Source organism: Bubalus bubalis, chromosome 13 (genome assembly GCF_019923935.1).
Source record: "Bubalus bubalis isolate 160015118507 breed Murrah chromosome 13, NDDB_SH_1, whole genome shotgun sequence".
Classification (NCBI taxonomy): Eukaryota; Metazoa; Chordata; class Mammalia; order Artiodactyla; family Bovidae; genus Bubalus; species Bubalus bubalis.
In genome coordinates this window covers 63,791,514-63,807,276 of record NC_059169.1, presented here as the reverse complement: position 1 = coordinate 63,807,276, position 15,763 = coordinate 63,791,514, and the positions used below count along the sequence as shown (strand labels likewise).

The following is a 15,763-nucleotide window of genomic DNA, read 5'->3' as shown; positions in this document are numbered from 1 at the left end:
CGAGTCAGTGATGCCATCCAGCCATCTCATCTTCTGTCGTCCCCTTCTCCTCTTGCCCCCAATCCCTCTCAGCATCAGAGTCTTTTCCAATGAGTCAGCTCTTCGCATGAGGTGGCCAAAGTACTGGAGTTTCAGCTTCAGCATCATTCCTTCCAAAGAAATCCCAGGGCTGATCTCCTTCAGAATGGACAGGTTGGATCTCCTTGCAGTCCAAGGGACTCTCAAGAGTCTTCCTCAACATCACAGTTCAAAAGCATCAACTCTTCGGGGCTCAGCTTTCTTTATAGGCCAACTCTCACATCCATACATGACCACTAGAAAAACCATAGCCTTGACTAGACGGACCTTTGTTGGCAAAGTGATGTCTCTGCTTTTGAATATGCTATCTAGGTTGGCCATAACTTTCCTTCCAAGGAGTAAGCGTCTTTTAATTTCATGGCTGCAATCACCATTTGCAGTGATTTTGGAGCCCAGAAAAATCAAGTCAGCCACTGTTTCCACTCTTTCCCCATCCATTTCCCATGAAGTGATGGGACCAGATGCCATGATCTTCATTTTCTGAATGTTGAGATTTAAGCCAACTTTTTCACCTTCCTCTTTTACTTTCATCAAGAGGCTCTTTAGTTCTTCTTCACTTTCTGCCATAAGGGTGGTGTCATCTGCATATCTGAGGTTATTGATATTTCTCCCGGCAATCTTGATTCCAGCTTGTGCTTCCTCCAGCCCAACGTTTCTCATGATGTACTCTGTATATAAGTTAAATAAGCAGGGTGACAATATACAGCCTTGACGTACTCCTTTTCCTATTTGGAAGCAGTCTGTTGTTCCATGTCCAGTTCTAACTGTTGCTTCCTGACCTGCATACAGGTTTCTCAAGAGGCAGGTAGGTGGTCTGGTATTCCCATGTCTTTCAGAATTTTCCCTAGTTTATTGTGATCCACACAGTCAAAGGCTTTGGCATAGTCAATAAAGCAGAAAGAGATGTTTTTCTGGAACTCTCTTGCTTTTTCCATGATCCAGCAGATGTTGGCAATTTGATCTCTGGTTCCTCTGCCTTTTCTAAAACCAGCTTGAACATCTGGAAGTTCCCGGTTCACGTATTGCTGAAGCCTGGCTTGGAGAATTTTGAGCATTACTTTACTAGCATGTGAGATGAGTCCAATTGTGTGGTAGTTTGAGCATTCTTTGGCATTGCCTTTCTTTGGGATTGGAATGAAAACTGACCTTTTCCAGTCCTGTGGCCACTGCTGAGTTTTTCAAATTTGCTGGCATCTTGAGTGCAGCACTTTCACAGCATCATCTTTCAGGATTTGAAAGAGCTCAACTGGAATTCTATCACCTCCACTAGCTTTGTTCATAGTGATGCTTTCTAAGGCCCACTTGACTTCACATTCTAGGATGTCTGGCTCTAGGTGAGTGATCATACCATCGTGATTATCTGGATTGTGAAGATCATTTTTATACAGTTCTTCTGTGTATTTCTGCCACCTTTTCTTAATATCTTCTGCTTCTGTTAGGTCCATACCATTTCTGTCCTTTATCAAGCCTATCTTTGCATGAAATGTTATCATTTTGCTGTTATCATTACCCTGGAATAATTCCTAAGGAAGTTAGTTTAAAATATCTTAGTGAAAAGTACTCAATTTTACATAAAAACAATAGAGGTAAAAATAATATACCTTAAATCTTCATGTGTCAGTTCTAAAAGATGTCAAAGTGCTAAATAGTGGGGTGATGATGAGTCTGTAAGTTTCAAGATCATCACTACTCACTGTTCCATTTCAGCTGGGAAACAAGGTTCAAAGAGACTGACTCTGGCGTAATTTTGCCACAATGATGCTATATTTTAGATGTGAGACATGGCAGGTGAAATAAAAGCACATACAGCACACACAAGAAAAGTGCTCCAGTTGTTCCCAGTTCCTTTTTTAACAGCTTACATTTTTAAAAGTAGGACAGCCTGCAGTATTTTCACCTCTCTATCTCCCTTTCTGAAAGGATAGGACACTTAGCTAAATGGGAAGGCACAAGAAAAGAGGCTAAGCGGACTTCAGCATAAGCAGACAAAGCAGGACTGGGTGCGGACTTCTGTGTAAATCCTTAAAGCTCCCTGTCACCCTCTATGTGTCCCCAACAAACAACAGTGGAGAAGAAAACAAACCAAAAATGTATCGCTATTTCTGGGTGTGTGTGCATACTAAGTCGCTTTAGTCGTGTCCAACTCTTTGAGACCCTATATATAGACTGTAGCCCGCCAGGCGCCTCTGTCCATGGGAGTCTCCAGGCAAGAATAATGGAGCCTGCCATTTCCTACCCCAGGGGCCCGACCCTGGGATCGAACCTGCCTCTCTTCTGTCTCCTGCATTAGCAGGAGGGTTCTTTACCACTAGAACCACCTGGGAAGCCCTTCTGGGTACTATGTTTCTGTGTTAGTCACTCAGGCGGGTCCAACTCTTTGCAACCCCACAGGCTGTAGTGTGCCAGGCTCCTCTGTCCATGGGATTCTCCAGACAAGAGAATGGCTTGCCATTTCCTTCTGCAGAGGATTTTCCCGCTCCCAGGAATGAACCCTGGTCTCCTGCATTGCTGGCAGATTCTTTACCGTTTGAGCTACAGGAAAGTCCTGGCTACTATAGTGAATGTGAATCAACTTGTTTCTTTGTCTGCACTTTTCATGGTTTTTCTTCTTTCCAATTAGAAGGAAAGGAGCATAATACACAACCAGGTGAACTAAAAATGACTGTCAGCTATTCAGGGTATGAGCCAGTTCTTAACTGTCTTTTTCTTTCCACTGCCTGGCACAGAGTAGCTGTGCAATAAATGCTTATGTAATGAAGGAATAAGTGAATGAATAAAATTATTAATTTGAAACTGGTGCCCTTTTGCATAGTACCCCTTGCAAATTATTGCCTTCAGTTTGGATTATTCCATGAGTTTGAAACAGTATCCTCTGCCCACAGGATTCTCCAGACAAGAATACTGGAGTAGTTTGCCATGTACTCCTGCCTGGATCTTCCAGATGCAGGTATTGAACCCAACCCCTTCATACACTGGCAGGTGGGTTCTTTACCACTAGTACCACCTGGGAAGCCCAAAACAGGATCCAGATTTTGCCAATACATACCTTGTCTTAAGCAAAGGAGAAAAGGAAAGATGTACCCATTTGAATGCAGAATTCCAAATAGCAAGGAGAGATAAGAAAGCCTTCCTCAGTGATCAATGCAAAAAAATAGAGGGAAACAACAGAATGGGAAAGACTAGAGATCTCTTCAAGAAAATTAGAGATACCAAGGGAACATTTCATGCAAAGATGGGCTCAATAAAGGAAGAAATGGTATGGACCTAACAGAAGCAGAAGATATTAAGAAAAGGTGGCAAGAATACACAGAAGAACTATACAAAAAAGATCTTCATGATCCAGATAATCACGATGGTGTGATCATTCACCTAGAGCCAGGTATCCTGTAATGTGAAGTCAAGTGGGCCTTAGGAAGCATCACTACGAACGAAGCTAATGGAGTAATGGAATTCCAGTTGAGCTATTTCAAATCCTGAAAGATGATGCTGTGAAAGTGCTGCACTCAAGATGCCAGCAAATTTGGAAAACTCAGCAGTGGCCATAGGACTGGAAAACGTCAGTTTTCATTCCAATCCCAAAGAAAGGCAATGCCAAAGAATGTTCAAACTACCGCACAATTGGACTCATCTCACATGCTAGTAAAGCAATGCTCAAAATTCTCCAAGCCAGGCTTCAGCAATACGTGAACCGGGAACTTCCAGATGTTCAAGCTAGTTTTAGAAAAGGCAGAGGAACCAGAGATCAAATTGCCAACATCCGCTGGATCATGGAAAAAGCAAGAGAGTTCCAGAAAAACATCTCTTTCTGCTTTATTGACTATGCCAAAGCCTTTGACTGTGTGGATCACAATAAACTAGGGAAAATTCTGAAAGAGATGGGAATACCAGACCACCTGACCTGCCTCTTGAGAAACCTGTATGCAGGTCAGGAAGCAACAGTTAGAACTGGACATGGAACAACAGACTGCTTCCAAATAGGAAAAGGAGGATGTCAAGGCTGTATATTGTCACCCTGCTTATTTAACTTCTATGCCGAGTACATCATGAGAAATGCTGGGCTGGAGGAAGCACAAGCTGGAATCAAGATTGCCGGGAGAAATATCAATAACCTCGGATATGCAGATGACACCACCCTTATGGCAGAAAGTGAAGAAGAACTAAAGAGCCTCTTGATGAAAGTGAAAGAGAGTGAAAAAGTTGGCTTAAAGCTCAACATTCAGAAAATGAAGATCATGGCATCTGGTCCCATCACTTCATGGGAAATGGATGGGGAAAGAGTGGAAACAGTGGCTGACTTGATCTTTCTGGGCTCCAAAATCACTGCAAATGGTGATTGCAGCCATGAAATTAAAAGATGCTTATTCCTTGGAAGAAAAGTTATGACCAACCTAGACAGCATATTAAAAAGCAGAGACATCACTTTGCCAACAAAGGTCCGTCTAGTCAAGGCTATGGTTTTTCCAGTGGCCATGTATGGATGGAGAGTTGGCCTATAAAGAAAGCTGAGCGCCGAAGAGTTGATGCTTTTGAACTGTGGTGTTGGGGAAGACTCTTGAGAGTCCCTTGGACTGCAAGAAGATCCAACCCAGTCCATCCTAATGGAGATCAGTCCTGGGTGTTTATTGGTAGGACTGATTTGAAGCTGAAACTCCAATCCTTTGGCCACTTGAAGCGAAGAGCTGACTCATTGGAAAAGACCCTAATGCTGGGAAAGATTGAGGGCAGGAAGAGAAGGGGATGATAGAGGATGAGATGGCTGGATGGCATCACCGACTCAGTGGACATGGGTTTGGGTGGACTCCAGGAGTTGGTGATGGACAGGGAGGCCTGGCGTGCTGCAGTTCATGGGGACGCAAAGAGTCGGACATGACTGAGCGACTGGACTCAACTGAACCTTGTCTTAAAATAGTACTTATCTGTCAGTTTTGCAACAGAAGGCAGTCTAACAAAAATGATTTTCAAATTGGGTTCTATGTTAAGGCAACCTTCAACATACATTTAGAAAAGATTTCTTATTTGGCCATAGCTTTTTTTGGCAGATGGTATATAATTAAACTTATACATTCACATTTTCATATTCTAACCAGTTTATATCATCATAGTCAGCTACCAATATACTTAGTTTTGCCCATTTTTCATGTTTTGTTAAAGCCTGAGCATTAGGTAAATTACATGCTAATGCAAATAAAACTAACTTCATCATAGATATTGTTGATCTATAATGAGAAAGAAAGATAAAATGACCGTAGAAACTTGCACCACATTGTGTAGTTGAGCACTCCTTACGCTAACAAGGTAAATAAACCCTTTTCTATGTGGTATGTCGGCGTTTGACAATATCAAGGGTGGACAGTTGAGAGTATTCACACTTCAGTGCATCCATTTGCATTATCACATTTCTAAACCTCGAGGCATTATCACTTCCTTTTTAAAGTGGCATAATAATTTGGGAAATAATGGTAATGCTTATCATCATCTGTCAATCAAACAACTCCTGTGTTAACAAAACATATTTTTTCCACACAATGAATGGGTGTGTGTGTGATGTCCTATGCTCATGTCAATATTAGTAAGATTTGGCTCTTGTGATTAAACTATTTCGTTTATCAGAGGGCTTGACTGGGAAATAGGAAAATTCCATTTACACTTTAGTGAGCAAGGGGCTGTGCTTCATGTCAAAGCCACATAACCACTCTAACTGCAGAGTAAAATTCATGGGTGTATGTAGATAACTGAAACAGTGGCATATATCATGCTTTAAGGTAGAGTCTGCCACAAAGTCACATCTCCATGAGGAAAATCTGTATAAATTTGGAGAAAAATCTCTACACTCAGTGTTGGTTGAGTACTGAAAAGATATGTCAATGATGGGTTGTTTCATTAGCTGCCCATCATGTCAAACAATACATATGACCTCTAACCTGCACATGTAATGAATAAAACTTGAACTTGTGATGTCTAATCTGAAGAGAGGTCTAATATATTTTACTGATGAGGAACTTACTTTCATTGCTCCTGTGCTCTTCAACTGTTCAGTTAAGTGGGTGAAGGAAGAGTAAGAATATTATAAATGCAATAAAATATTTCATTTAAATAAATGTGTATCTCAAATTTAAATAAACATTTAACTTCAGTAATTTGATGTTCAAGGCTTTCGTTAACTTGGAAATCTACACATATGAAAAAATAGTCATTTATTGCATGAGAAACATTTCATATTTTATTAAAAAGTGTTGCTTTTGATTTTATTAAAATAAAATTAAACCGATCTTCATCACTAGATTGTTTTCAATCACAAACTCTCAATTGAGAATTACAGAATTTTGCTTTATTGACCCCTAGTCACTGAATGCCACTGTGTGTTGGGCATTATGACAGATGCCTTACCTACATTATTGCACTTAACTTACAACTCCATGTGAATACTATTGTGTTCATTTTAAAGAAGAGGAAACAGAGGTTCAGAGAGCTTAGGAAACAAGCCTAAGTCTGCATAGCAGGTGAGAGAGCTACAACTGAAGAGCTCACATTCTTTCCATGTTCTGTTGATGACCTCTCCCTTTTCTCCTCTCAATTTTAATACCGATACACATAAAGGAAAACTGAAAAGGTGCGATGATTCTGGAGCTAGCCTTTCCCAGCAGCCAGTACAGAGAACAGAAACCTCCAGTATTCCCCTCTCTCTATAACTGAGAGCTGAGTGCCTGCTGAAGCCGACTTTGTGAAGAGGAAGAAAGCCATCTCCAATTCATATCACTATCCTGCCCATGGCACTGAAGCCCCAGGGAAGGTATGTCTGGGGCAGACCCATTATTTTTATTTATTTTCTCATTTTTGGTTCTTGTCTGGATCCTTTAAAAATATCATTACTAATTTTTCCAATGTGATTTTGTTCAGTATTGGTGGTAGTTTAGTTGCTAAGTCGTGTGCAACTCTTGAGACCCCGTGGACTGAAGCCCACCAGGCTTCTCTGTCCATGGGATTTTCCAGGCAAGAATACTGGAGTAGGTTGCCAATTTCCTTCTCCAAGGGATCTTCCCAACCCAGGGATTTAGTCTGGGTCTCGTGCACTGCAGGCAGACTCTTTACCAACTGAGTTACCAGGGAATTCCTGTTAAGTATTAGATACGGCTTAAAAATGAAACAGCCGTTGCTTTGTTAATATTGTCAGAACATTTTGGGGAAGTATGTAAGAAATGCATGTAACAGCTGAATTATGTACTTAGATCATTTATGGGAAGAAACAGACCCAGTGTACATAGATGTTTTACACCCTTTCATACCCCTCTCATTTGCTTCAGTGAAGCATCCAGGATTCCTTGAGAGAGAGATCCTTCTTTGCATTTAGAGTAGATCTGGATTTTATGATACAAGCAATTTGTAGGAGAGGGGCTCTTTAAGAAAAGGAGCATAAAACTATAGACATACAATTAGGGGCAAGTGATAAGAAGAGGCCCCTGAAACTTGAGGAGCTTTGAAGTTTAAGTTTCACTAGCTTAAAGTAATTATGATAAATTTATTTCTGACTCCACTTAATGTCATATATTACAACCATTGTGTTGTTTAGTCACTAAGTCACACTCAACTCTTTTGTGACCCAATGGATTGTAGCCTGCCAGGCTCCTATGTCTTTGGGATTTCCCAGGTAGGAATACTGGCCATTTCCTTCTCCAGGAACTCTTTCCCACCCAGGGATCAAACCCGTGTCTCCTGTACTGGCAGGTGGATTCTTTACAACTGAGACACCATGGAGATTCATATATTATAATTATTATTGTCGTTCAGTTGCCACATTGTGTCTGACTCTTCATGACCCCATGGGCTGCAGCATGCCAGACCTCCCTGTCTCTTACCATCTCCTGGAGTTTGCCCAAGTTCATGTCCATTGCATTGGTGGTGTCATCCAACCATCTCATCCTCTGTCATCCTCTTCTCCTTCCGCCTTCAACCTTTCCCAGCATTTGGGTTTTTCCCCAATGCGCTGGCTGTTTGCCTCAGGTGGTCAAAGTATTGGTGCTTCAGCTTCAGCATCAATCCATCTGATGAGTATTCAAAGTTGATTTCCCTTAATATTGACTGGTTTGATCTCCTTGCTATCCAAGGGACTCTCACGAGTCGTCTCCAGCACCACAGTTCAAAAGCATCAATTCTTTGGCACTCTGCCTTCTTTACGGTCCAGCTCGTACAACTGTACATGACTACTGGAAAGACAATAGCCTTGACTATATGGACCTCTGTTGGCAAAGTGATGTCTTTGCTTTTTAACACACTCTCTAGGTTTGTCATAGCTTTCCTAACAAGAGGCAACTGTTTTCTAATTTCATGGCTGCAGTCACCATCCTCAGTGATTTCAGGACCCAAGAAGAGGAAATCTGTCACTGCTTCCACCTTTCCCTCTTCTATTTGCCAGTAAGTGATGGGGCCAGATGCCATGATCATAGTTTTTTAATATTTAGTTTTAAGCACAGCTTTTTCACTCTCCTCTTTCACCCTCATCAAGAGGTTCTTTAGGTTCTCTTTGCTTTCTGCCATTAGAGTGGGTGTTCATTGGAAGGACTGATGCTGAGGCTGAAACTCCAATATTTTGGCCACCTCATGCAAAGAGCTGACTCATTGGAAAAGACTCTGATGCTGGAAGGGATTGGGGGCAGGAGGAGAAGAGGATGACAGAGGATGAGATGGCTGGATGGCATCACCGACTCGATGCACATGAGTTTGGGGGAACTCCGGGAGTTGGTGATGGACAGGGAGGCCTGGCGTGCTGCGATTCATGGGGTCACAAAGAGTCAGACACGTCTGAGCGACTGAACTGAACTGAACTGACGACATATCTGAGGTTGTTGATATTTCTCTTCACAATCTTGATTCCAGCTTGTAACTTATTCAGATTATATATGTAATAGGCAACCTAGTGCCAATTAGTTTGTTCTCCTTCATAACCAATCAACATTCCTTGAGAGTTAGGTCTATATCTTAAAATCCTCTTAGCACCTTGGAAAGTTCCTTTTACACAGTAGCTCTGTGCATACAAACCTGTAGTTCACTTGCTATTGTATAGATTACAGAAACTATAAAGAAGAAACTTTAAAATACAGTATATTTGATATTTTATAATAGTGAGTTAGTTTAAGCTCCCTTTCTTTAGGGTATAGGAATTCAACATTCCTCTTGTCAACTCTCAGCCTTGCACATGAGGAGACATTTTCTGGGATTTCTAAGAAAGCAAAGTTTCTTTTGTCTTTCATATGAGGAACTTGGTGAGATGCTTTCTTTGGATAGTTTGATATGAGTCTGGAACTGTCATGGTCATTTTGCTCCTAAAAGGGGATTTATTGGAGCTACTGGAAGCCATCCAGTAGAGAATGAGTACGAAGCTCACAGAGGGGAAGGCAGAGCAGAATGGTGGAAAGAACTCGGTGCTTGGTGGCATTATTTGCATCACTGGAAAAAGAAACCTGACTGAAAACTAAACCTTCCTCCTCTGAATTTTTTTTTTAAATTTTATTTTTTAACTTTACAATATTGTATTGGTTTTGCCATATATCAAAATGAATCTGCCACAGGTATACATATGTTCCCCATCCTGAACCCTCCTTCCTCCTCCCTCCCCATACCATCCCTCTGGGTCGTCCCAGTGCACCAGCCCCAAGCATCCAGTATCGTGCATCGAACCTGTTCTGGCGACTTGTTTCATATATGATATTACACATGTTTCAATGCCATTCTCCCAAATCATCCCACCCTCTCCCTCTCCCACAGAGTCCAAAAGACTTTTTTAGTTGTGAGAACCAATAATGTTGATTTACTGTTCAAGCCAACTGCTTAAGCTGGGCTGTCTGAAACCTTCATCAGAAGTCCTGACACAACTAGTATTTATGAAACCAATGCAGTGCAGAGGTATAAAGAAAGAAAAGAAATAATCCGTGACTTTTTAAAGGACTGTACATTTCTTAATGTCTTAACTTTTATGCAGTAAAGAACTAAAAATTAGTTGAGGCTCTAAATGTTTACTAAAACAAATTCTACAATTTATTCACTGATAGGAATTATGACTTGGGTCCTAAATTTTGTGTAGGAAAAACTTTTGTTATTGGAGAGCTTTTAGAATGTTTCTGGTTAATACTACTGTTCAAATATTCCAAATATCCCTTGAATTTCTGAAGATTAACAGACTTTTCATTAAAAATTTTATTTGTAGTACTGGTTATAACTACAAGAATTTCATGTGCTCCTCAATGGTAATCTCTTCACTGTAATATTGTTGCATCATTAGAAGTTTTTCTTTCCAGTTATATTATTATGCTTCAAATATCATTTTCCCATTAGGCATATAATATGATATATTTTCATACACTAAAATCTTATTAATGATTTTTATACAGGATGGTTTCTAGTTTCTAGCCCATTTGTAAGAAGTTCCTATTAAGAAATTCAATTAAGCATGGGAAACAATGTAAGAATAATTTATTAACAGATCAAGGTTTCAATTTGCTACCATTTTCTATCATGTTATTTTGACAGAATGTAAAGAACAAATTGCTAAAGAATGGAACATAGAATTGGAAGAAAAAGTGATCTACCTTTTAAGAACCATGGGTTCAAAAGTTCACAATATGAAGGACTCTATGTTTGCAAAAGCAGTCAGCGTTCATGTCGCCTAATTTGTTTAGGCTGTCTGTTTACCTCTTTTATTTATCTAACACTAAATAAAATCAGGAGAGCACATGTGGGTCACAAAAGGAAAAGTTCTGGCAAAAGGCATACAGGTTACATAGATCATCTTTAAAAACTTGAAGAATGTTTACATATTCTAGTTACTTTAGAAATTGTGATTTCCTCATTTAACTTATCTTTTCTATAAGAATAAACTAAAAATCTATTATTACTAGTAAATATTTTACCATATGCCTTATCTCATCCATATTAATCAAGATGAAGGCTGTATTTTCTTTGGTTGGGATAATGTTTCAAGAACCTTTGAGTCCAAATGTCTTAGTGTACTTGAGCTTGCATTTTTCAGTCTGTTCCAGCCCACACTATACCTACTGCCATAATGCTGGATTCCCAGATTTCTGGTATCTGAGTCTTCCTCTCAGCTCTGGACTGGAGTCTCTCCAAGATGGCTAAGATACGTCTTTACTGACTCCTGTACACTCCTTCACCTAGGACAGGGCTTAACATACATACAATTAAGTGTGTGGTGTGTGTTGCATTAATGACTGAAAGAATGGACACGTAAATGGAGGAAAGAGAGGAACTTTGGTCTGTAAGCCTCCTTTCATCATAATATCCCAGTTGATTTCAAAGAAAAAGGGCTTTCTTTCCTGTGCTAAAAATAATCTGAAATACCTATAGCAGTAGTTAACTCATGAGGTTATAACACTATGTAACATGCTACATGACTATCTGAATGATAAAATCATTTTCTGTAAAATTAAATAAGGATGAACTATATTATATAGGGAACTACATGAGAGGAATTCTCATGTAAGATGCTATATGAGAATCTACACTATACATTTCACTGTGTGTGTATAAATATATATATATATACACATATGTACATGTATATACACACACAGTGTCTAATACATAATGACTTGAATTAATGTTAAATAAAACACATATTAATAAGATTTTGTTAAAGAACTAATTTAACAGTTTTAACCTCCACATTTATAAGTTAGTTTGGTCTTGTTTTACATCCAAAGATTATATCTCAATCTTAGAAATTCATGTCAGAAATGCATATCGTTCAAACATCCTAATTTCAATAAGGATGTAACAGTGTATATTTATCATTCTTATTTGAAACTTGAAAGATAATTCAAAGTATATATCAATGATTTACTACATTATATTTATACACAATGTATTAGCTAATGCTGCTATGCCAGGTGCTCTCAGTATTTTTACACTTACCAATTCAACAACAACCCTATTATTACTGTCCTCATTATACAAGTGAGGAAACTGAGGAAAAGAGAAATGAAATAGTTGTCTGAAGCCTCAAAGCCAGTAAGTGGCAGAATTAGGATCTGCCAGGCAGTCTAGCTACAGAGTTCTTGTTCCTAACCTCTATTTACTGCTTCTCATGTACTTCCCTATATAATATAGTTCATTCTTATTTAATTTTACAGAAAATGATTTTATCATTCAGATAATCAATAATCAGATTTGCTTCTGAAGGGCAGGCCTTATGAATTCTGCCTGACTCTGAATACTTATTTGTACACAGTAAATGATTAAAGATTTTTGTTTAGTGCAATCACAATGGAAAAATTATTACTTTTGCAGCCATATTGAAATTCAATTGCTAGCACTTTTCTACCAGCTATGTGACTCTCAATAAGATGCTGGCTAACTGATCCCTTATGTCCCTGGAGTACCTATAACAGCACAGCTAAAATCAGCAATGAGCTAGCAAGTTTGATTGGAAGTCCCATAAAATATAAGAACTAGAGAGTGAAGGGCAGATAACATGGAAAAATTAGTACACAGGCTTCAGCCACAGGCCAAGAAACATTCCATATGTAATAACAGCTCATATTCATGAAGTGCTTCTATGATCCAAGAGCTATGTTACATTCTTTAAACGCACATGTCATTTGACCTTCACAACTGTACGAAGTAGGACTTATTCTCATATTACGAATGGGGATACTGAGGCAAAGAGAATGGCTTCAGCTCCCACAACTATAAGCAGTGACATAGAGAACTTCAACTTATGTGGATCTAATTTTCAAAGGCAAGAAAAAAAGGCAAGAGAAGGTGTGCTAAATTAAAAACTGACTGTGAGATTAAACTTAAATTGGTTATATCGCTCACTTTCCTGCCTTGCAGGGCTTATGCTACACTTTTTCATGAGCTCTTTAACCTCCTCCACGCCAAAACCAAAAGTATACACATATGCACATATGCCTTTCATGCTGCTGTGGAATACTAAACTAGACAACTAAGGAAGATAGAAAATCCAGAGAGGACGAGCTGAGGCTTAAGATGGCTAAACTATCTAAACTTTACGGCCTGGCTCTGACATTAGCTGAGGCTAGAGAGAAGCTTTTGGGGCTGAGTAGTTCTTCACTGAATTTCAAAGAGTTTCATATCCCACATTAAGTTTTGTCTCAGCAAATGAGGTGAACGAACCAAAAATTGGCTTTTTATTCTTATCATTATGTATTTTTTTCTTGCTATTTTTGGGACAAATCTTCTCTCTTTTATCTTAACAGATCCTTGATAAATTAGTGTGTCCTACTTTCTTTTTCCTTATAAAGCTTCTCTCCAATGTATGTATGTACTACGGTTAAGATAACATGTCTATCATCTAAGAAATATATCGCATAAATTATTGGTCATATTTTGTACTAATTTGAAGTTTCTGGCCTGAACCTTTAAAACCTAGAATATCAGAACCTCTCCTTACATATGCTATTCGTCAAATAGCCATTTCATTTTGTCTATACTAGTACTAATTTAACTTCTTATAGCTTAACTCCTATGCTAAGGGTTGATGAAATTTAGATGGTGAGTGCAAAAAGAGGAGACATTCAGCTTTACCTTTCTTACAACACTAATTGAACATACATACTCTGGTAGAAATGTTTTTAGAATATAGCCTTATGAAGAAAATTGACTTCTATGTATTTAAAAGTTACCTTTGATAGATCCCTGAAGTTTCCTGGAAGAGTCAAATCCAGCTCTTCTGATTCATAGTTTGTTAATACCCATGGAAACACGGGGTATTGGTTCAGATCATTGTATGTCCGTCCTAGTAAAGAAAGAGAGACATGAAAATCTGTATACACTAACTGCTTAGGAAAGTGTTGACCATCTTTATAATCAATGAGGCAACTATTGCATTGCAGAAGTAACTCTTTTGTTTATTGAACTATGTCTGTGTTTAATCAAAAGCACTTATAACAACGTGTTTCAAGTGAATTCACTCAATAATAATTTAGAAGTAAGTAACAAGAATTATTTTTTTGTAAGATAACTTGAAGTGATTGCTAGCTATCTGTCATAACCAATCTCTCTTCTTCCTGGCCTAGACCATGTTTCTTAGGCTCCCTTATGAGTAGCTATGGCTGTGGGGCTTAAGTTCTAGTCAACAGAATGTGAAGACAGTTGGTATTGGCACCTCCAGGCTTGGTTCACTACAACTTGGCACTTGGATGCTCCATGTTCCATCTCTTTCCAGCTGTATGTGATGAAGATGCTTCTGTCACCTTGGAAGCAGAGCCTTGTAGGCCAAGCTCCCTGAAAGTGATCGTGGGGGAGGTCACCAGCTGGCCTGCCCACTTGCAGATCATGTGATGGTATTCTATTATACCGAGTATATATCTAAAAATTCTATTGCCGGCACACTGAATACTACATTGTGCTTCTCTTGACAATCAAAGTAGGGAATTTTCAAGTTAATGCAAGTACACTGAAGTCAGTATGGAAAAGCAATGAGGCGGATGTCAAGCACGCTTTTTTTCACTCCCTTAAGCTCACAAATTTTCTTTTCCTATTATGTTGTTTCAGTTTAGCGGAGAGCTGCTGAAAGCTAGCTGGATATTTTTTCCTGTTTGTTTGTTTTTTAGTTTTAGACATAATAATTTTTTGGGGTTAGGATACTGAAGCCTGTGGGGCTGTGGCAAATTTAGGGAGAGCACAGCACAGGCTCACCCTGATAAACTGATACTGAAATTACAAATGATCAGATGAAATTAGGAGAAACATGATTAAGGAAACAGGGTCCAAAGACAACTTTTGTTGGACAAGATTGTTTCTTGTAAAAATATGATATGAGAACATAGGCCTTTCTAGATTTCCATTCAAGCCCATAAAAAATAGCTATATCCCTGATATTAGTGATATGGATTTCATCTTGTACGCCTTGGAGCACACACCATATTACTGTAACAGTAGCACAGATATACATACATTTTCTTATCTATCTTCAAGAACTGACATTAAATGATACCTACTCTTGTAGCAATTGCTCATTGATTGTGAAATAGAAAAAAAAACACATAATGTGAGGAAGAACTAAATCTGTTAACAATTATAAGCATGAAATCAAATTAATTTGATTAATTATTAAAATTATATTAAATATATATATTTATATATATTAAAAATAAAATTAATTAATTCACTGAGTAAACATTTTATTGGGTGATTGTTTTATCTGTTCTTATGCGAATCTCTGCATTTTACAACAAAAATACCTATTGTTTTAAATGCATAAATTAATGTAGGTGCTTATCATATATGAAGGCAATTGAAAGGAAGCAGAATGTCACTCCCACTTTACATTTCCTGAAATGAGGTGAGAGTAACAGGATCTTTGTTCTCTGCCATAGCACTGTTGCAGATGTGTTACAGCTAATATTCGTCTGCTTCTCCACTAGTCCTGTAAACTCCAAAATGTAGGGTCTGAGCTTTAAAAATAAAAAGCAAAACTCTTTGTGTTGAATATTCTGTTTGTCTGATGGATATCTGTTGAAAGAATAAATACATACGTGATAAAAATGGGATAAATTGAGCCAGATTTTAAAACATGAACAAACACAAGCCAAATAAAGAATGGAAACTGCAGGATAGTCCTGTTGGAGGATGAGGACTGTGTAAAGGCACAGAAGTACACAAGAGAGAGAATGGGCTCGTGAGCATGCATGTTAAACCACAAGAAGGGCAT

At 38.7% G+C, this 15,763-nt stretch overlaps 1 protein-coding gene across 9 annotated transcripts in view; it reads right to left on the bottom strand.

Moving 5' to 3' along the window:
- NBEA (neurobeachin) overlaps positions 1–15,763 on the bottom strand; it is a 656,478-nt gene that overhangs the window by 92,025 nt on the left and 548,690 nt on the right. For all 9 annotated transcript variants that reach the window (XM_025263201.3, XM_044927359.2, XM_025263205.3 and 6 more), the window contains one exon: positions 13,734–13,846. In XM_025263201.3, coding sequence (XP_025118986.2) covers positions 13,734–13,846 — 113 coding nt within the window. The remainder of the gene's footprint in view (positions 1–13,733; positions 13,847–15,763) is intronic.